The sequence below is a fragment of the Physeter macrocephalus genome, chromosome 11, assembly GCF_002837175.3.
Source record: "Physeter macrocephalus isolate SW-GA chromosome 11, ASM283717v5, whole genome shotgun sequence".
Classification (NCBI taxonomy): domain Eukaryota; kingdom Metazoa; phylum Chordata; class Mammalia; order Artiodactyla; family Physeteridae; genus Physeter; species Physeter macrocephalus.
Window position 1 is genome coordinate 155,096,625 of NC_041224.1, and position 21,411 is coordinate 155,118,035.

Below are 21,411 nucleotides of genomic sequence, written 5' to 3' on the forward strand. Positions count from 1 at the left end.
ACATCTTTCTCCCTACCCCTCACGCATCCTGAGGATATGGAAACCAGGCCAGCACCAAAAATATGGCATCTCAGCTCTGCAGGAAGGCTATGCGGCTTCTCCCTCCAGCAGAGGTCTGAACACTTTTGGGGAGGCTGTTTGCTGGGCCAAAAGCCCCCTTCTTTGGCAGAGCTGGGGAGAACTCACTGGCCAAATCATTTTCCCCCAACATCACTAGAATTTTAGCAACTTCTCCTTCATTTTGGGAAGTGGAGTGAATGTTGTGAAATACAGCAATGAAAATTGATGCACTAAAGCTCAATTCGACATGGATAAAGCCTCAAAATGTAATGTTGAGTGAAAGATGTAAATCACAGAATGACACAGGTACTGTGATTCCATTTATATTACGTTTAAAAATAGGCCAAAATGGCTAGATTTTCGCTGAGTACTCATCTATCCATTATTTCTAATTACAACTGAATGAAGAGATAGACAGATGGAATCTAGGTATCATGAGTAATTCAAAGTGAATATAGGGTATAGTCTCTATTTTATGGACCCCAGGCTCTAGCTCCATCTATCATCTGGTCAATAATATTAGAAAAAATATAAGTAAGGATGTGAGTGTATAGTTCAGACCACACTTATGAATACTGGGGAATTTCAGTTAAAGAAAAAGAATGCTGTGTGTATTATTTAAGCTGAGCTGCCCTCTCTGTGGTGTTTTTTTACATTAACGGAGCCATTTATTCTTCCTAGAAACACATTTCTTTTTCTTATATAATTTGAAAGTAAATACATCTTTTCCTCAATTTAAAGAATAAAGAAAACCATGTGTACAGTTTAGGACACATGCATATTGAAGCTGCAATGAAAGCCTGGAGATGGTTAATATATAATTCAGTATAGCAGTGGTTAACTCTGGGACGACCAGCAAGGAGGGTCACATAGGGCTTTGCCATTTCTTAAGCTGCATGGCGAGTGTGGGTATTCTTTTTGTTACTTTTCTTTAAATCATACACATATATTTATATACCCTTTTGAATATATATTTTGCCATAAAAATTTTCTTTTGAACCCTGCCATAAACACAAGTTTATGAACTTGTATTCATCAACTCCTGTCCCAATAGATGATGCTGTGTCCTGAAAGGCTTTAAATACAGAAGAAGGTGTGAGCTTATTGAGTTGGACCCTGGGCTCCACGGAAGCTCATATGTGACTCTCAAGGAAATCAGTTTTAACCTTTATCCTGTGAGAGAAACTTTGCACGCAACTGTGTGTGTGTGTGTGTGTGTGTGTGCACTCCTACGTGTGTGGTGTCTAAGACCGTAACATCTAATTAACTTGGGCAATCACTGAAACTCCAGGAGAAATGCTTTGCCACATTATCCAGGCCTGAGCTTCTAAACTCTCAATCAGAATCTCCAAAATTAATTATTTAAAACTGAAAAAATTAAGTAGTTATCTAAGAAATATTAACAGCAACCCCTGCAAAGGATTGCCACAGTCCTGATTACTGTTTTTGGACTGGTTAGCTGCATCCAGCAGTGCTGTCAGCATGGCAGTATTTAATCATTCCACTTGTATTTATTGAGTACCTACGGAGTAGCAGCCACTGTGTCCTGTGTAGGGGATTTAGGAAAATAGAGTCATCTCTTTCCTTCTGCTGTTGTGCCCAATAGAGGAGACAGACAGGTAAAAATGACATTACAATCAAGGTAGAGATACAGACGCAATGCTTTGGAAAAACAGAAAAGATATCTGTTAACTCTGCTAGAGGGGATTAGGAAGGGATTCAAAAGACTTTTAGAGGATGATTAGGAGTCGCTAGGCAAATAGGAGTTGGGAGCAGCCAGGCAAAGATGTGAAGGAGTGAAATAGCACTAAAGCTCAGCACCTGGGAGAATGGGGGTGGGGAAGGTAGGGAGAGGATCACAATATAGCCAGAGACCAGGTTATCAGGTACCTGGTCAAGTTGAAGACTACCCTACTGACAGAGAAGCAACCGAAGGACTTTAAGCAGGGGAGTGACAGGATTAGATTTGCATTTCAAAGACATCTTTGACACAGGTGTGGAGGATGAGTTAGAGAAAGTGAGAGTGGAGGCCCAGATCCTTTCAGGAAGCTTTTTAAATTTTTTTACTTTTTTATAAATTTATTTAGTTTTGGCTGCGCGTGGGCTTTCTCTAGTTGCAGTGAGCGAGGGCTACTCTTCATTGCGGTGCTCGGGCTTCTCATTGCGGTGGCTTGTTGCGGAGCACGGGCTCTAGGCGCCCGGGCTTCAGTAGTTGCGGTGTGTGGGCTTAGCAGCTGTGGCTCGCGGGCTCTAGAGTGCAGACTCAGTTGATGTGGCGCATAGGCTTAGTTGCTCCACGGCATGTGGGATCTTCCCGGACCAGGGCTCGAACCTATGTCCCCTGTATTGGCGGGGGGATTCTTAACCACTGCACCACCAGGGAAGTCCCCAGGAAGTTTTTTAAATAATCCAGGTGAAGGATGCTGAGGACTTGATCAGGGGCAGCTGCAGGACAAGGATGTTTTCTCTATTTAAAGTTAGGGCTTCTGCTCATCCCTCCAGAATTGTAGTGGAAGTGCTTTCAGGGTTTGGGTGAGTGAAGGCATCATAAAGCTCCTAAGGATCAGGCAAGAAGACTCAGCTAAAGAAACCAACATGAGTAGGCACCAAGTGGCTCATTCATTCATTCATTCTTAATTCAAACTGAACCTTATAGAACACCTTTTCTATTAGGAAGGCGAACTATAAAAGTGGATACCCAGGGGCCTGGGACTTTCAGGGGAGGATAAACTAAAGAGTAGAGGGAGTGCTACCTGCTTTCACTTTGAAGCAAGGTCTGCCCAAAGCTGGGAGGCCCAAATTCAGCCCACAAATATTTATTGCACACCTAAACTGTGACAATCTCTGTTCTAAGTGCTGGGGATACATTATACTTCAAGAACAAGCAAACAAACTCATAGAGAAAGAAATCTTATTTGTGGTTACCAGAGGTGAGGAAGGTAGGGGAATTGGATGAAGGTATAAACTTCCAGTTATAAGATAAATAAGTACTAGGGAGGTAACACACAACATGATAGATTAACACTGCTGTATGTTATATATGAAAGTTTTTAAGAGCATAAATCATGAGTTCTCATCACAAGAAAAAAAAATTTTTAATTTCTCTAATTTTGTACCTATATGAGACAACGGATGTTCACTAAACTTTTCGTGATAATCACTTCATGATACACATAAATCATTATGCTGTATATCTTAAACTTACATAGTGCTACATGTCAATTATATCGCAACAAAACTGTAATTTTAAAAAATTGCTGGGTATACATCATTGAACAAGACAGACAAGGTCCCTAATCTCATGGATTTTATATTCTGGGGGTAGAGTGACAAATGAACGGCCTCCAAAATGCACAGGATGTATGGGGAACAATTAGCTCGGCTGGAGACAGTTTGAGTTGGCACTATGGAAGATCAGGAGACGTGGATGCAGAAGTAAGCCTACTTGGTGAAGAGCTTCAGCTCCCGCGCTGCCCGTCGGTTCCCCCCGCCCACCAATGGTTCGCTCCGAACACCCCTCCCCGAGCGGCGGGTGCCGCGGCCCGCCCCGCTTCCGGTTGTTGCCGGGCCCTATATCCGGTGTCCGCCTGCCCTCCGCTCCGCCGCCTCCGCCACCGCCGAAGCCGCTGCAGCTGCGATGCTGTCCCGGTCCCGCTTCCTGTCCAGGGCGTTCAGCCGCTCGCTCTCCGCTTTCCAGAAGGTATGGTACGGCCGGGCCGGGACCTCGGCGGGTGAGAAACTCGCCGGCGGCGGATGGGCGGCTTGGGGACAGGGGCGTGGCGCCCCGGCCAGGCCGGGCACCAAGGGCACCGGGACTCGGAGGCCGCGGGCTGGGCGGCCCAGAGCCGCTGTTGCCCTCGGGGCCGTCTTGCGGAGCTCAGCGGCCCGTCGCCTTCCCGAGACAGCCGGCGCCCCGTCCCCTGCTGGACCCCACCTTCCGCGCCGGCGGAGGAGCCGCTTTAGAGCCGCGCCCGCCCCCGCACGAGACTCAGAGTTCGGGAGGAGGCGCCGCGGAAGCCCCGACGGGATTCGGGGGCCCGTTGCCTTTCTGTTAAAGTCGGTGGATATCAGTCCGGTTGGGAAGTTGAGATAGTTTGGCAGGCCCCGTGTGCTGACGGACTGAAAGCCCGCCCAGGCTGTTGCCTTTACCTTTTGGAGTCGTGAGATTCGCCTGTCACCGGCACCTGGGCAGCTTTGAGCTTGTGCTTGAAAGAGAAAGCTGTTTCTTCTCTCCTTTCGTCTTGGGTGACGTCGATAATGTCTTCTTTCTCAACAGGGGAACTGCCCTCTAGGGAGACGTTCCCTGCCTGGTAAGTTCTGCCCTTGCCGTCACCTAAAATGCTCTTCTCCTGGGCAGAGCAGTATGCGAGGAAATCGGGGTGCCTGTGTTTCTCCGCATCGTGTTCGGATAGATAGGAGTGAAACAGGTGTTGTTTAATAACAGCTATCATTTATTCATTTGGCACTTAGCTACTCAGTATCTGCTGAGTGTCAGGCACCATGCTAGGCCCTCACAAGGGATACAGCAGTGACGGGTTCTCGCCCTCCTGGAGCTTACAAAATGTAAATTGCTAAACAAGTGAACTATCACGGATCTTGGTTAAATGCTGAGAAGGAAACATACGAAGCTGGACACTAAAGCTGTGACCCAGAGGATGTGACAGGCCAGCCGGATGAAGAGCAGGAGAAAGAAAGGGAATAATAGCATGTACAAAGTCCCTGAGGAAGGAAAAGGTTGGCAGTATTTTGGAACTGGAAAAAGGGTGGTTTGGCCAGAGCATTTTAGTTGAGGGAGAGAGTGGCATGAGATAGAAGATGGCATAGAGACTAGCGAGAATTTAGGTTTTATCTCAGCAGTTCTTTATATGCGTGGCATAAGTATTTGTTGAATGAGTTGATCTTATTGTGGGCATTCTGTGTGCCAGGCATTGTTCTGAGTGCTTTCTGTGCATTTTCTCAGTTAATCATCAAGAAACAGTAAAAGAGGTGTTTTCTCTATTTTACAAATGTATAACTCAAGACTAAGAGAGGTTAAGTGCCTTGACCAAGGTCACGCAGCCAACTATTGGTCAAGCCAGGTCTGCCTACTCCTCAGCCCGAACTCCTAACCCACCATGTTATCATTTACTCATATAATCAACAGATTATTGAATTCTTACTACATGCCAGGCAGTGTGCTACGTGACAGGAATAGAGGTGGTCTCTACCCTCCAGGATCTTAGGGGCTATTTGGAGAGAAAACAAATATATATTTATGCATGCCTAAGGACATAATTACATTGTGATCACTATAAAGGAGAAGTGGAGTGTAATGAGAGGATGGGATGATGTAGCCAGGCTTGGGAGGGTGGAGAGTGTGGTGGCAACGTCAGTAAAGGCTTCCCCAAAGAAGTGGCATTTAAGCTAAGTCTTGAAGAATACATAGGAGTTGGCCAGGAGAACAATATTCTAAACAAAGGGGATTGCTTATGCAAAGGTTTTCAGGCAGGAAGAGACTTGACCGGTCATAGAAATGGAAAGGAAGCCTGTCTGGGAGGGCTGGACAGGAATATGGAAAGTTTTTGGACTTTATCCTAAGAGTCATGAGATCATAGGCACCTAGCACAGTGTTCGCTCATAGTGGACTCTCAGTAATAAACTTTTTAACTTGGAATTTTGAAAAATGTCAGTAAACATTTTCTCCATTTTATAGATTGGCAGGACAATGGGAAGAGCCTTGTACTTGGGGTTTGCGTTGTGGTTCAGGGCTTCTCCTTGGGCTAGTCACTTAACCTCCAGAAGCCCTGCTTATATATGAAACGGGAGTAATGGCAGATGGTCGTTCCACTTCAGGGAGTTGTGAGACACAAAAATCAAAATGAGGTCATTATGTGAAAGCTTTTTATAAACTCTTAAACGCTGTACAAATGAAACTTGCTATAGGATGAACTCTAAATTGGAGTTAGGGTTCCAAAAATCAGTAACGGCTGCTGACTGTTCTAGCTCAAATACATGCTGTGTTTGGGATTTGTACTGCTGCAACGTCATTGGTTACTGGATATAGAGGTGACTTAACTTGTTTCTGAAACCCTGGGGGTGTTTGTAAGGAGGTGGGCACAAGAGAGGATTGTCTCCCATTTGGTGTTTACCGTGCTGTGGTTCAGAAAGAGTTGCTAATAGATCTGAAAAAATAAGACACATGAAAGAATATAATCAGGTGAAGCAGATATAGTAATTAGTTGTCAGTTGAGGAAGTGTAGTTATCTGTGATAAGGACAATTGGTGGGGCAGAAAGGAGCTCCCACCTTGTTGAGTATGACCAGAGTGGAAGGTCTCGGGAGGAGTTTAGGAAGACAGTAAACTGAAAGGAGGGACAATGACTTGCTCGGTCCTAGAGCAAGCTGGAGACCTGAGGCCTGAAGTAGCCTAGTCTTTGCTACTGGGGTTCAGGCAACAAGACCTCCAGCTCAGTGCATTTTAAGTAACCAGGGAAACAAGCTCAGATCAAACATTCCCACTGCTTCTCTGATTAGGCTATATGTAGTCACAGGATAAGCCATCATGTGTCTTTTTCAAGCTTCAGTTGTATTTGAAGTCTTGGGGAGTAGAGCATTTTATTATGAAAACATAAAGGGATAATGAAAGTTTATGAGTTTTAAGATAAATAAGATTATAGAATTCTCCCCTTTCTCCCTCAAAGCCATTCCCACCCGAAGTCCCACATACCTGTTGTTCTCTGCCATTACTATTGCTATGGTGGAAAAGTTTAAGAAGCAGGACTCTGTGTGATAAAGATTTTGTTGTTGCCTGCTGTTGATCCTGTTCTGTCTCAGAGTTAGGGGGTGAACAGACTTCTTTTCCATTCCCAGCAGGTATCCTGTATAAGATAAAGAGTTGTTGGTTAAGAGTTATTTTGTTTCTTGCAGGGATCTCCTTATGTCAGGGACCAGGTTACCCTGACAGCAGGAAGATTGTGTAAGTATCACTGGGGAGCACAGATATGTGGACATGGGGTATTTAAGCCACCAGTTGAACCATCTGCCTTCTTAACTGTCTTTCAAGCCTAGTAATCACGCTGGTTGTGTGGAGTCCCTCTACCTAACCTTGACGTTAATTTATGACATGTGCTTGAGCTTCAGCCCCATGTTAAGTGCTGGACCAGGAGTGTGTCTGTCCTGAGGTGTTTAGATTATAATGAAAGTGAAGCTGGAATCCTCTTTTTATGGGAATAGATACAGAAAGGTGATCCTAAATATTCTGGTTGGGTACAAGTGAAGCTGAAGGACTGGAGGTTACATTTATTGTGGAGATTAAGAGCATCCTTTTGGTTGCATGGTTACTCATTTTAGAAACAGTAAGAGCAAAAGACTAGTCAGTTGAGTCGTGGGACTTTGACTAGTTCAGAGGGAATGCTATTATTGCATAATGCAAAGTTTGGAGAAAGGCCACCCATGTGTGTTTCAGATTAACTTCTGCTTATGAATGTTGCTTAATGCTACTTTGCATTCCAAGTATTTTCAGGGTGGTGGTAAGAGGATGCTCTTTAGTTACCTGTTGAGCCGCTGTCAAGCTATTTTCTCTACAGGTAGGATCTTCAAAATGAAGGGTGAGCAGATTGGCTCCTTCTTCACCGTGCATTACAAGCATAATCCCATTGTAAATGTTCTTTTTGCTGTTTCTAAGTATTCTACTGTTAACATCTAATAATTTTGTAATTTAAAAGTTATTTAGGGAGATTCAAAATGTGTTACTCACCTGCAGTTTAAGTGAAAAGTGGAGCAGCCACAAATCCTATGCAATAAATACAATAAATAACTATTCAAAAGTAAATTATTTTAAAATACCCTAAACTTTGAAGGATAAGGATCACACATTAGGGTATTACTCTAATCTAATAACTGTTTTTGTGTTGTATATTGTCTTTCTTCATGAATAAGTTACCCATTTTACTTAAAAATCTTTTATTGTAAAACTAGTTTTGGTTTTATGTTTTTATTTAATAGCTTATAAATTTACATGGTTCAGAAGTAAAAAGAGTGTCCATGAGAAGATTTTTTCCTGTTCTCCGGTGCCACCAAGTTTCTCTTCCCAGAGACAGCCAGTGCTCCAGGTTCTCGGGTGTCCTCAAAGAGCAGTCTCTGCATTTATACATTACCTGTTAGTTCTTGCCTACGAACATGTACCTATACATGGTTGTAAACTTTTCGCAGAACACTTTGTGTTCTGTGTTTTTTTAATAACATAACATTTTCCCCTTGATTTTACATAGACCTTATAGTTATTTTGAAATTATAAAAATAAAAATATCAAAGGCAACTTAAATCTGTTATACTTTTCTATTATAAAGATGCTTATGGTAGAATATTCAAACAGTCCTGAAGTGTAGAAAGTGGAAGTCCCCATCAGTCCAAATCACTCTTCCAAAATCTGTGTGTATGTAACAGATAACCATAGATACCATATATATCTACGTTTCCCACTCTCCAGTGGTAACCACTATTAATGGTTTTGTGCATACAAGGTAATATCATTCTCCAGTTTACATTATTTAAAGTTAGTGTCATATCAAAGAATACCTTGCTCTTTTGAAGTTCCTCTTGAATGAGTCCAGAATGGACTGATATGCTGCCTCCCGGCAAGAGAACAGATTAGGAGATACTATATCAGTTTTTTGGTGTTTTGTTTGTTTGTTTTGCATATAACACATTGTTTTGCTTGTTAACTGTCTCATCTTGCTGTCCTATATAAATCTATAATCATGTGGACAGAAATTCTGTTGTATGTGGCACAGTGGCATGTACCCTGAGGGCACACAATTTATCTTACTTGCATTTAGTTAAGAAAGAACATCATCCAGAAGCTGAGTCCTTTTGGTGGGTATGCAAAGGGCCAAGATGCTATCTTTTTCTTCAAAGACCCAAACTGGGTCTGTTCTGGGAGAGCTGGCATTTCACTGCAGCACATTTCACTCACCCAAGGGACTCGCTGTTTAAGGCACCCAAGTTATCCAGGCTTTGCTCTAGACCTGCTGAGTCAGTATCTCTGGGAATGGGGCCTAGACATGTATGCTTTGAAAAAAAGTTCCCCCAGGTAACACCGATGGGCACTTCTAGTCAAGAATCACTGATTTAAAAGGAAGGTGAAAGAATCTAAAAAAGAGTGGATATATGTATATGTATAACTGATTCACTTTGCTGATAGCAGAAACTAACACAACATTGTAAATCAACTATACTCCAATAAAAATTGAAAAAATGAAAATAGAAAAGGGAAGGTGACCCATGGTGCCTTATCTAGACTAAAATGTGAGTGAATCACCTGTTAAAGGAGTTTACTTTTATGTTTGTTTTCTAGCATTAACAGCGGTAGTGTCTTCAGTGTTCGCTTTTTCAGAACTACAGCTGTGTGCAGTGAGTACCTTCAGCTCCCTACCTTATTGGGAATGGAGTATTAATGGGAAGAACAACAGTTGACTGAATTTAATTAAAGAAAAAAATTAAAAAGGAGAAATGTGGACTATGTGATTTTTTTTCCCCCCTGTTTTCCTAGAGGATGATGTGATTACAGTCAAAACCCCAGCATTTGCAGAATCTGTCACAGAAGGGGATGTCAGGTGGGAGAAAGGTAAGATTTAGTGCCTTCTCACTTAAGTTTAAATACTTTTGAAAAGTCCCCTTTACCCCCACGATAATCAGTGGAATTTATGGCTCCACCCTTTTCTTTACATGCAGTGTACTTTCCGCTGGCTTTAGGAAAGGGGTCTTGTAACACACCTGCCAATGGGGATTTTATGGCTACTGGAGGGTCTGTGTTCTCCCCACCCCCGCCCCGCCCCCGCACCCTAAGAGGTAGCCTTTGACTATCTTTTCAGCTGTTGGAGACACAGTTGCAGAAGATGAAGTGGTTTGTGAGATTGAAACTGACAAGGTAGGCTTGTCCTATTAGTGCCAACTTTTCATGGTCTCCCCTTGTTTTCTTAACCTAATGAAAGGAATAGGGACTTAACTGTTGGTTATAGATAATTTTTAACTGCCTCAGTTGTAAAATTGTTGGAATAGCTTATTAAAAAGAAAACATTAAAAGTTTAATTTTAGATTGTTCTAGGTGTATGTACTATGTACTTTAATAGCTTTAGTTTTATAGCTTTTGTGTGTGTGCATGAGCTGTTTCCAGTTGTTTTTATGTATCACTTGGAAACACATTAACTGAATCTTGCTTTAGTGTTCTGAGAAAGGACAGAAAGGGTGAATCTTCACAGTAGCATTGATTACTCTTACTCTGAAAGTGTGGCCTTGGTGTGTCTATATACAGGGTCTTGTGTATCTGTGTTGCAACTCTTGTGACTCATTTGAGATTCTATACAATTAATTTTCTAATGCTGAGTAAAAATTTGGACTCTTTCTCCATCTGTCTTCTTTTCAAGACATCTGTGCAGGTTCCATCACCAGCAAATGGCATGATTGAAGCTCTTTTGGTACCTGATGGGGGAAAAGTAGAAGGAGGCACTCCTCTTTTCACACTCAGGAAAACTGGCGGTAAAGAAGTTCTCCTGGTTGTCAAGGTCTCCAGTGTTCCCCCTTGGAACTGGGGCTGAGCATAATATACTAATTCCTTGATTACCTCAAAGACCATTTGGCATTCCCTGTGCCCTTTCTGAGGCAGTAAGAGGGGAGCTATTTATATTGTGAACTTTAAATGTCAAGTTTTAGAAGAAAAGGATATTAAAAAAATAAAGCTCATAATACTCTGTTCTTTATTGTGCTGGACCTTTGCTTAAATAGGAATGAAGAAGATTCTAAAGACAGTGATTTTTTCCCCCCACCCCAACCCTGGCATCGGAGTCACATGGGGGCTTTAAAAATAATACAAATGCCTAGATTCTGAGTCCAAGGGATTCTGATGTATTAAATCTGGGGTTTTCAGATCCTGGTTATCTTATCATAGTTTTCATTGTTGTTGTTGTTGTTTTTAACGGTCTCCAAGTGATTCTGATACACAGCCAGGCCTGGGAGCCACTCTTCTAAAACGAGAAGTAGTATTTCATCCTGACTATTACAGAGAATTTGGTGTAGTTTTTTCATATCTATTCTCTCATAACATTTTTTAGGGAGGGTTGGATTTCTCTTGGACAGAAATGAGAAATAAGGAAATGAATTGGTACTGGATCTTACAGTCAGTATTAGAGATTAGAAAAGAACTTTCTGATTCTTAATTAAATGCTGTAACTACTAAAGTATTTTTTTCATTGTTAAGATAGTTAAGCAGAAAGATGGTAGATTGCATCGTTATGATTGATCAGGGCAAGACCAGAAGCCCAGAATGGAAAGAACATGCAGTAGAAGGCTAGGGGATAAGACTGATTCTTCTAGTTGGAGAGTTTCATCTTCTGATCATTCCTTAAGAGAATGTTCTTCTAATTTAAATATAAACCCGGATGTGATGTCCAAATTGGTAAAATCAAAAATATTTAAAGTTGTGAATTTATATTGCTTGACCACCTCATTGGTTTATAAGAGTTATCCTAGATAAAATGCTTTGAAGTCTTAAGTCTAAATGTGCCCTTGATTATTTAAACTTTTAATTTTTAATAGTTAAGAGTATTCTCCCACATGGGATGTTAAAATAGAAGAGGAGACGATCAGTATTACCATAACTAGAAAGGTGTTGCTCTTATGTGTGTATTTTAACGTCTTAAATTACCTGGCTTTCTTTTGCTTTGAAGTTTACATTACCATGGACTTTAGTAGGTGCTTTGAAAGTACTGGCTGAATTTGATGATCAGTAGATACTTGTGAAATCAGGAAGGCAGCTGAATTAAGTCAGTTATCTAATGTAGGACATCTAGGAGCCCTGGGGAATAGAAGCATAGTGCCTTAAATCATTCTGTGTATCTCAAAGCCTTACATGTATAGCAAATACTCAGGAAGCATTTGTTAACTGATTGGAGATAGAGCTTTTGCTGCTTAATTCTACTTAGTATCTGCAATTTGGTTGCTTTCCATTCCAGATAGTGCCAATGGCATCTATTTTTCTTGTTTTTCAGCTGCTCCTGCTAAGGCCAAGCCAGCCGAAGCTCCTGCTGCCGCAGCCGCAAAAGCAGAACCTGCAGCATCGGCAGTTCCTCCTCCCCCTGCAGCATCTATACCCACTCAGATGCCACCAGTGCCCTCGCCTTCACAACCTCTCACTAGCAAACCAGGTAAGCCTCTGGCTCCCACGTGTCTTTATGTGGGAGAGCAACATCTCATCTTATGTCATGTTCCCTCACAGTCTAAGACTAATTATGGCTCTGAACAGGCTCCATTGGCTGCTTTGTAGAAAGAATTCTAGACTTTGTATCAGAAGACCTGATACAAAGGGTTTGCATCTCAGCTTTATAGCTGAGTGTATAGCTGTGTGACTTTAGGCTAGTTAGTTAACTTCTCTGAGCAGATTGTTCGTTCGTGAAGTAGGAATGATACGAATACACCTCAGCATATCTTGAAGATTAAGTGAGAGTACAGTATGAAAGAGCACTGGCATGTACTCAAGTAAATGTTTCTCATTTTCTGATGCAGTGTACCCTTTCTTCATTTTCAGTGTCTGCCGTAAAACCCACTGCTGCCCCTCCAGTAGCTGAGCCAGGAGCTGGCACAGGTCTGCGTTCAGAACATCGGGTAAGTCTCTGAGGACCACTTCCAAGAAAGAAGCCAAGGGGCAGTGCTGAGATTAATGGAGTGGGTATGCTCTGCCTACCTTTGAATGGCTGGCAGCTGATTCCCTTGGCCTTGACAAGGAAATTGAGTTTAGGACGCGACTTGTTCGGTGATATGACTGTCAAATGACAGGACTAGAACCAGAGGTCTTCTGAACACTCGTCCATTGGTTTTTCCCACTGTGTTATGCTACCAGCGAAATGCTGTGGGTGAGTAAGATATACGCAGGGGATGGTAGCCTAGTGACGCATCCCCTCCCTCCCACGATAACACATACTTCAGAGAGGTGGTTTAGTGAGCTCCATTCCTGTACTTCTGGGATACTTAGCTGAGGGCTACCCAGTGGCAGTCAGGAGCAGACATAAAACCTCAAGGAAGTATGGTCAAGAGGGTGGGTTCCTCTGCCTGAGAATACCTCCTAAAAATACTATAGCCTCAAAAGTTTGTTGCTTCTGAGTTTCTATTCCACAAGTAGCTATTCTCGTGCAAGTCTTTATTACCAGAAATTTCCCTTTCTGCAATGACTCGGGCTGGCTAGCCCTACCCCACACTCTTCCATAAATTGATTTTGGTTTTTAAATCAAACCATATCTGAGGCCTCTATTCTTTATTTTTTTTAAAAACATCTTTATTGGAATATAACTGCTTTACAATGTTGTGTTAGTTTCTGCTGTATAACAAAGTGAATCAGCTATATGCATACGTATATCCCCATATCCCCTCCCTCTTGCGTCTCCCACCCTCATCCCACCCCTCTAGGTGGTCACAAAGCACCGAGCTGATCTCCCTGTGCTGTGAGGCCGCTTCCCACTAGCTATCTGTTTTACATTTGGTAGTGTATATATGTCCATGCCACTCTCTCACTTCTTCCCAGCTTACCCACTTCCCCCTCCCCGTGTCCTCAAGTCCATTCTCTACGTCTGCGTCTTTATTCCTGTCCTGCCCCTAGGGTCATCAGAACCCATTTTTTTTTTCTTAGATTCCATATATATGTGTTGGCATACGGTATTTGTTTTTCTCTTTCTGACTTCGCTTTGTATGCAAGACTCTAGGTCCATGCACCTCACTACAAATAACTTAATTTCATTTCTTTTTATAGCTGAGTAATATTCCATTGTATATATGTGCCACATCATCCTTATCCATTCATCTGTCGGTGGACACTCAGGTTGCTTCCATGTCCTGGCTATTGTAAATAGTGCTGCAGTGAACATTGTGGTACATGACTCTTTTTGAATTATGGTTTTCTCAGGGTATATGCCCAGTAGTGGGATTGCTGGGTCATATCGTAGTTCTATTTTTAGTTTTTTAAGGACCTTCCATACTGTTCTCCATAGTGGCTGTATCAATTTACATTCCCACCAACAGTGCAAGAGGTTCCCTTTTCTCCACACCCTCTCCAGCATTTATTGTTTGTAGATTTTTTGATAATGGCCATTCTGACTAGTGTGAGATGATACCTCATTGTAGTTTTGATTTGCATTTCTCTAATGATTAGTGATGTTGAGCATCTTTTCATGTGTTTGTTGTAGGCCTCTAGGTCAAACTTCAGGCACATCTGAGTGGGTAGTTTGTGTCTGTGTTTCCTTGTTCTCGCACAGAGGAGCAGGGCCACCACAGGAAAGAGGAAGCCTGGATCTCTCCCTGTATTTAGATACTACAGTCTGTCCTTATCCACTCCTAGCAAGCCCAGTGCTCCCTCAGACTAAGTGCGAAGGGTTAGGTCCAGAGAGACCAGGTGGTCAATACTTGTCCCACTTTCCCTTTCAGGAGAAAATGAATAGGATGCGGCAGCGCATTGCTCAGCGTCTGAAGGAGGCTCAGAATACCTGCGCAATGCTTACCACTTTCAATGAGATTGACATGAGGTGAGAGCTCTAGTCCTCTTCCTCCCTGTGCCCATTTTCTTGGAGAACACTTGAATTTGCCCAAGTCCCTACCTAGTGCTGATTCCAAAACTAACTTAACAGGAAAGAAGTACTTCTTTGCAGTGCTTGTTGACTTATACAGAGTGACCCACTGGTTTTACTCTCTAATGGACTTCCCTAATACTGTGCCTGCCTCCTCTGTGACCTAAAATACTTAGCCTTTTGCTTTTATACCTTAATCTTGTGATTTCTGATAAACGAGGCTGGTAATAGTCTTAAACTCTAATGACAACTGTCGAGCTGACAAGTAGAGATAGAGCATCCAGGCTGACAAGGCTCCCCTAGGGATACAGAATCACTTGACAGCATGCCCAGAGTCAGGCACCATACCCTGCTTCCTTCTCACTGTGACTGCTCCTTATGTGTGTTCCTAAGCAACTCAGAATTGAGTGGGTGGAAAGGCATAGGCTTGTCGTATCTTTCACCTTTCCCAGCTTTGATAATGAAATGGGAAGCAAGTTGTGCTTTTTAAGAAGAACCTCAGAATTAACCAAATGGGCTAATTCAGTATACCCATTTCTGTAGTGAGCTAATTGTTGTCTCACTTATCTTCTTCAAGACTTTGATGTTTATAGGTGTCAGGACTGTAGGGAAGAGAATGTAGTTAAAGTCAACAGTTTTTGAGTGCTTACTGTGCACAAGATATTACACTGTATTTGAGGGGGATGCAAAGATGAGTGAAAAAGAGCCCTTACCCTCATAGAGCTACCATCTTGCTTGGATAAATAGAAAGTAAAAGCTCTAGTATCAGTATCAGGAGGATACAAGACGTATGAAGTGGAGAAGAGAATGAGATCATTTGTTTTTGAGGTGTCAGGGTGGAGGCAGGGATCAGGAAAGGCTTCCTGGAGGAAAGAGATTTTTAATAGACCTTAAAGAGCGACTAGCATTTTGACATAGTGGAGGAAGGTCATTCCAGAAGATATTAACAATATGGACCTGGCACAGACAGGAAAGTACATGACACTTTTGAGAAACAATCGCTGTGAGAAATATGTGTAGGAAAGAATGGTAAAGGAAGTTGGATCCATACTTCAGAATGTTTTAAGTGCCAGGGTAAGAGTTCCTAGTTAATACAGGAGGTAAAATCATCAAGTCTTCAGGTCATCTCTTTGTTTTTTATTTTTGTCCCAAGTGTTTAGTCTGTGAATCTACGTTTCATTAAGGAAATTGGTCTCCTTTGGAAGGGGTCAGAGAAGTGTAGAGAGGGGAGTGTGCTGTGGCACTCACAGAGTAGGGCTTTGTGGCCCATTTCACTAGATGTCATACATTCTATTGTGAAGCTTCCCAAAAGACTGGATGTCATTCAAGCCAAAGATTTCTCTCCTATCCATAGGATGTAGGGAAGGACCTTGACTAATGAATCACAAGGGCTGCAGCTTATGTTTCAGTGCATTAGGGCCAAATTGTACACAAATCGAATTGGGCCTTGAAATTCTACCCAATTCCTTAAGACAAAACATGTAAATATTTGTGGCCTTGAAAGATGCAGTTGGCTCAACAGCTTTGACTGAAGGTAAGTACAATAGCTGGATCTCCTTTCAGCAGCTAATCGAAGTGTCACTTAATGATGGCCCTGGGGTCTTACTGCAGTCAGTAATCTGGTTTAGATTGAGTGCCCTTTGGGTCTTAGGCTGATCAGCTAACCCATAAGGGGCCTTTCTGAGACCTTCTCCTCTCCCCTGTTGTCCCAGCCTCTGCCTGCAAGGGCAGAGCTCTGAAATAGAAACTACTTAATGACCAGACAATAGCATTTGGGCAGTTTTGAGAGCAGAGATGTTTATCACTTCTCTTTCCCTCTTCTGCAGCTCTTGTGTCTTGGGAACCAGTAATGTCTTTAGGATGGTAATCCTAGCACTAAATGAGGTTAGACTCAGGAAAACAAAACATTTTAAAACCAATCAGTCTCCCTAGGAAAACTTCCCTTTTAAAAAACAAAAGGTCTAAAGGGGGGAGTTAAAGTTATATCATCTTATCTTTCGCACTAATGTCAAATTAGGCCATTATAGAGAGAAAGGGAGAACTGAGCATTTGGGCCTAAGATAAAGTTAAATTCGATTTCCATCACGGAACTGTACTCCCATAAATACAGAGGTTTCTGCAGCAAAATGATGGGAAAGCCATTTCCCACTAACTCTGTTGCACATGTGTTGTATGTATGTGAAAAACCAGCCCCGAAGGAACAAAGACCGGTCACCTTGCAAAGGCTTCTCGGGGGCCTTGCTGCTTGTACTTTGAAAAGCCTAGGTCCGCACATGGTCACTTTTCTAAATACCAGGGAAACCACGTCCATTAAACTAATCTTAACAGCAGGAATTGTGTCTTTATTATTTTTATATCTTGGTGCCCTGCATTAACCCCCACGTGTGGTGGGTGTTAGTACCTGTTTGAAGGAACAAGTGGATGGAACTGCTAACTCTGGGGAGATGAATGAATCTACTGACTTTCTCATGAGCCTAAAACAACACTGGATTATACCCATCCACAGATAGTCATGACTGCTTTTGCTCACATGAAGCCCACGCACCTGTGGGGCTTTGGGGTTTTTTATCGTCTTCACTAGTTAGGAGACAGGAGGAATGTCACAAGGAAGTCATAATCAGGTTTGGTGGTATTTTGAAAATAAGAGATAAAAAGAATGGTGCTTACTTTGCGGACTTTGTTTATGCGTAAAAAAAAACTTTTCGGGGTAGATGGCTCATGATTTTAGTGTTGCTGGAGGTCACTTTCTTGTCCAGGGTGAGGATGTTGGTGTGCTGTATGAGCTCTCGTTCATACTGTCTATAACTGAAATCTTTGACTTCTGGAACACAAAGGAGCCCTGTAAAGGGCTCAATCTACCTTAAAGACAGATTGGATCCGATTCCTTTGGGTTCAGGTTTTGTAAAGGAATAAAGTTATTGTGTTGACCTCTAGTGGACTCAAAACTTGAACTTAGGTAGATGGTCCATAGTAAGGGAAAAAAGCTTAGCCAACTGTGTACATGGAGTTAGAAACCAGTATGAAAGTCAGAATTGAGGCTTCTTTTGTGGTCAGTTTGTTTTGTAATGTGCTTTTGCAGTAACATCCAGGAGATGAGGGCTCGGCACAAAGATGCTTTTCTGAAGAAACATAACCTCAAGCTAGGCTTCATGTCGGCATTCGTGAAGGCCTCAGCCTTTGCCTTGCAGGAGCAGCCTGTTGTAAATGCAGGTGAGTTTGTGGTGGCTAGAATCACAGAGGTCCTGGGAGGTGTGCATGTAAACACAGACCTGCTCCCACACACAGACACAAAGACGGCGGTCGACAGACTAAGGCTTCTTATTTCATACGTGTGAAAACTTGAGTACCTTCCCTGGGGATTTCTTGACTCACCTTCCCAAATGGGCATCATGATTACTTCCTCCCCACTAGCTGGACAGAACAGGTTCTCTTCACAGTGCGTAGCTTGGCAGCTGCTGTGGTGACGGGCAGTTCTGAGCCAGCTCAGCAATCCAGGCTTCTCATGTCAGTGTGGAGACTTGTGTTCTGGCTGATGCCCACCCTCCCACAAGCCCTATTATCTTGGGACCTGACTCTTACACCTGGCATAGCTCCAGGGTGACCTTTGATTTCTGGTCAGTGGACCTCATTGGGAGGCCTTGGGCTTGGCCCCTCTTTCCTGGACTTGGTGCCCATTTTCCTTACTTTTTGCTTACGTACGTCATTGGAATGTTGACCTAACAAGCAGTTCGCTTTCCCATTGAGACAATTCTCTGTTCCCTGGAAGATTAGAGAGGACAGTGGCACTTCTGCAACCCTTAGCAGTGCAGGGTCCCTAAAGATCTAGAAATAGAAGTTCTGGTCCCTTACGCCAAGTGGTATGCCCTAAGGTAGGTGGAAGGGTTTGTTTCACCCCAATGTGTATCTCTTTATTTCTTCTGTTCTTCTTATGCTTCCTGATGACTCTCTCCATCTCTTCTGCCTACACATACATGTAGGCATTTCTCAGAGTTCCCCTGACCTCTTTCTCACTTTACATGCTTTTTCGGGGTGTCTTATCTGTAATACAATGCAGACTTTCTATGAAATAGATTCCCAAGCCTGTATTTTCTCATGAGCACCAGACCTAAATTTTTAGCTGCTGGTTTGCTCTCTCAGGCTAGCATATTAAGGCCAGACCGCCCTGCTTCCTACCAAGTCTCCTAGAAAGAGGCGTGCCACCTTGTTGAGAGTGGGCAGCAGAATGGGCAGCACCCCCATCCCCCCACTTACACTTCCTTTACTAATTTGCCCTTTTGGGGAACACTTTTTTTTTTTTTTTTTTTTGTGGTACGCGGGCCTCTCACCGCTGCGGCCCCTCCAGCCGCGGAGCACAGGCTCCGGACGCGCAGGCCCAGCGGCCATTGCCCACGGGCCCAGCCGCTCCGTGGCACGTGGGATCCTCCCGGACCGGGGCACGAACCCGCGCACCCTGCATCGACAGGCGGACTCCCAACCACTGCGCCACCAGGGAAGCCCGGGAACACTTTTTAAACCTACCATTAGCTAAGGGAGGGCTGGAGGAGAGCTGGCTAACAAGAACTTTGGCACATACTTATCCTGTGTTAGCCTGTGTATTGATCCCTCTGAGGGCTGCCAAGGAAACGGATGCTCCTGTGCTCATGCATAGTCAGGGCACTTGGGAGAAGTTACAGTTGTCTGGCCTGGGAGTAAGAGGAGTGTCAGCTGCCACTTGTAAGGCGGTGGTTTTTGTGCTAGTTGGTCAGCCCACACTGTACCAAGCGCCGTGGATTTTTCCTCTGTTAATGCAAATTTTTCCTCACTAGCCTAGGCCTGGGGAGTTGTATGTAATGTGTGTTTTCTCTCTCATAGTGATTGACGATACAACCAAAGAGGTGGTGTATAGGGATTATATTGACATCAGCGTTGCAGTGGCCACACCTCGGGTATGTTGGGGCAAGAAGTGGGGAGCTCTGATCTTTGACTCTCTCCTTACCTGTGTGAAGAAGCAGACCCCTGGGAGAGATCTTTCCTGTAATTCTGTCTTTTTAGAAGGGAGTTACTAGAAGAGTAACCTGCTTTTGACCATACCACGTTCTTCTATCTCTGGCAAGCATAAATATTTTAGACTCTGTTAATCACATTGAGTAACTAAGATATTCTGGGGGAGGGGAGACCATAGGCTTGGATCAAGAGAGTTATAACTATAAAGGGTACTATTAATTTGCAACTGAAAAGAACTTTTCACTCTCATCAGGGTCTGGTGGTTCCCGTCGTCAGGAATGTGGAAACTATGAATTATGCCGATATTGAGCGAACCATCAGTGAACTGGGAGAGAAGGTAAAATAGAAAGGATGGTATGAGCTGCCGGGCAGGTCAGGGAAGAGAGCCTGGGGAAGGCTGGGCCAGTGAGCGGTGCTCAGGGAGCTGGAGCCTCACTTTGTTCTGAAAGGAGTGCGTGGCCCCTGCGAATGGCAGTCACAAGCGAGAGCTGAAGTACAGTTACCTGGTGGAGCTTATCGTGCTCTTACGGCTGAAGAGCTCATCAGATGAAACCTGCTTGGAAAAGAAAAGATTCTGAAGTCCTTTCCCCTGGTGGAGCACTAGTCATAGGCATGTCAGCTGAATGCTTTCGTGTTAAAGCTAGACCTTGGATCGTTGATCTCAGATGTGAGCCTTCTGGACTTCCTTTAGGTGAAGAAAGCTGGCTTGACCTTACCTTTCAATTATAAAATCTGTTTTTAGGCCCGGAAGAATGAACTTGCCATTGAAGATATGGATGGTGGTACTTTCACCATCAGCAACGGAGGCGTTTTTGGCTCGCTCTTTGGAACGCCCATCATCAACCCCCCTCAGTCTGCCATCCTGGGCATGCATGCCATCTTTGATAGGCCAGTGGTCGTGGGAGGCAAGGTAGGGACCATCACCATTAATGTCCTAGCAGCTGGGCGATAAGGAGAGGGAAGTCTAACTAGATGCTCATTATAAAAGATTCGCTATAATTTCAGGCGTAAGTTGCATCTCCTAGTTTCTAATTACTAGCTGAGGCGCTGGTTCTTAAATTGTGTGTGGAGTAGCAGCACCTGGGAACTTGCTGGAAATGCAAATTCTTGGACCCCTTCCGAGACCTAGTGAAGCAGAAAGTACAGATGATTCTGATGCACGTTAAAGTTTGAGAACCTTTGAGTTGAGAAAGCTTGCTCCTTCATCTGGGACTAGTCAACAGGCTTCATTCTCTAGGTGTTGTAGAGAGTGTGGGGACACAGTTGAAGACATGGTCCTTGCTCCTGGGGAACAGAGGACAGCAGGGCAGAGCCATCCACAAGCTGCCAAGTTGTAATGATGAGGCTTAGAGGTTTTCTGGGAGTTCACGGAAAGAGGGCAAAGGGTCTTGAGCTGGCCCTGGAAGATATGTTGGTAGGAAAATGTTTTCTGGGACTCCTGTGTTTAGAACCTTTTTGGGTCACTAACTCCTTTTTCAATCTAAAAATCATAGATCTTCCCTGAAAATGCTCATACACCCAACTTTGCATAGAGTTTCAGAGAATTTGTGGACCCCAGGTTAAAAAAAATTTTTTGTTGTTGTTACTATAACCCCAAAGAAGAAACTGCAGGCAGCCAGAACTGAAGGGAAACTTCCCTGTAGACAGCAGACAAGTGAGAGGGCAGAGCATGGTGTTTTGTTTTGTTTTGTTTTTTTAAAGGCAGTTGTAAGGAGACTCCTATTTTCTTGGGTTAAGCTTTGTTTTTTTTTGTTTGTTTGTTTTTTTGTTTTTTTTGTGGTATG

At 43.3% G+C, this 21,411-nt stretch overlaps 1 protein-coding gene across 1 annotated transcript in view; it reads left to right on the forward strand.

Annotated features, from left to right (window-relative positions):
* Positions 1 to 3,624: 3,624 nt before the first annotated feature.
* DLST (dihydrolipoamide S-succinyltransferase) overlaps positions 3,625 to 21,411 on the forward strand; it is a 19,800-nt gene continuing 2,013 nt past the window's right edge. Inside the window, exons 1-14 of the mRNA XM_007117112.4 lie at positions 3,625 to 3,760; positions 4,337 to 4,370; positions 6,966 to 7,014; positions 9,394 to 9,449; positions 9,589 to 9,663; positions 9,911 to 9,966; positions 10,463 to 10,574; positions 12,083 to 12,238; positions 12,619 to 12,695; positions 14,505 to 14,602; positions 17,724 to 17,854; positions 19,496 to 19,569; positions 19,881 to 19,964; positions 20,370 to 20,537. Of these exons, the coding sequence (XP_007117174.2) occupies positions 3,698 to 3,760; positions 4,337 to 4,370; positions 6,966 to 7,014; positions 9,394 to 9,449; positions 9,589 to 9,663; positions 9,911 to 9,966; positions 10,463 to 10,574; positions 12,083 to 12,238; positions 12,619 to 12,695; positions 14,505 to 14,602; positions 17,724 to 17,854; positions 19,496 to 19,569; positions 19,881 to 19,964; positions 20,370 to 20,537 (1,233 nt within the window). The 5' untranslated portion in view covers positions 3,625 to 3,697. The remainder of the gene's footprint in view (positions 3,761 to 4,336; positions 4,371 to 6,965; positions 7,015 to 9,393; positions 9,450 to 9,588; positions 9,664 to 9,910; positions 9,967 to 10,462; positions 10,575 to 12,082; positions 12,239 to 12,618; positions 12,696 to 14,504; positions 14,603 to 17,723; positions 17,855 to 19,495; positions 19,570 to 19,880; positions 19,965 to 20,369; positions 20,538 to 21,411) is intronic.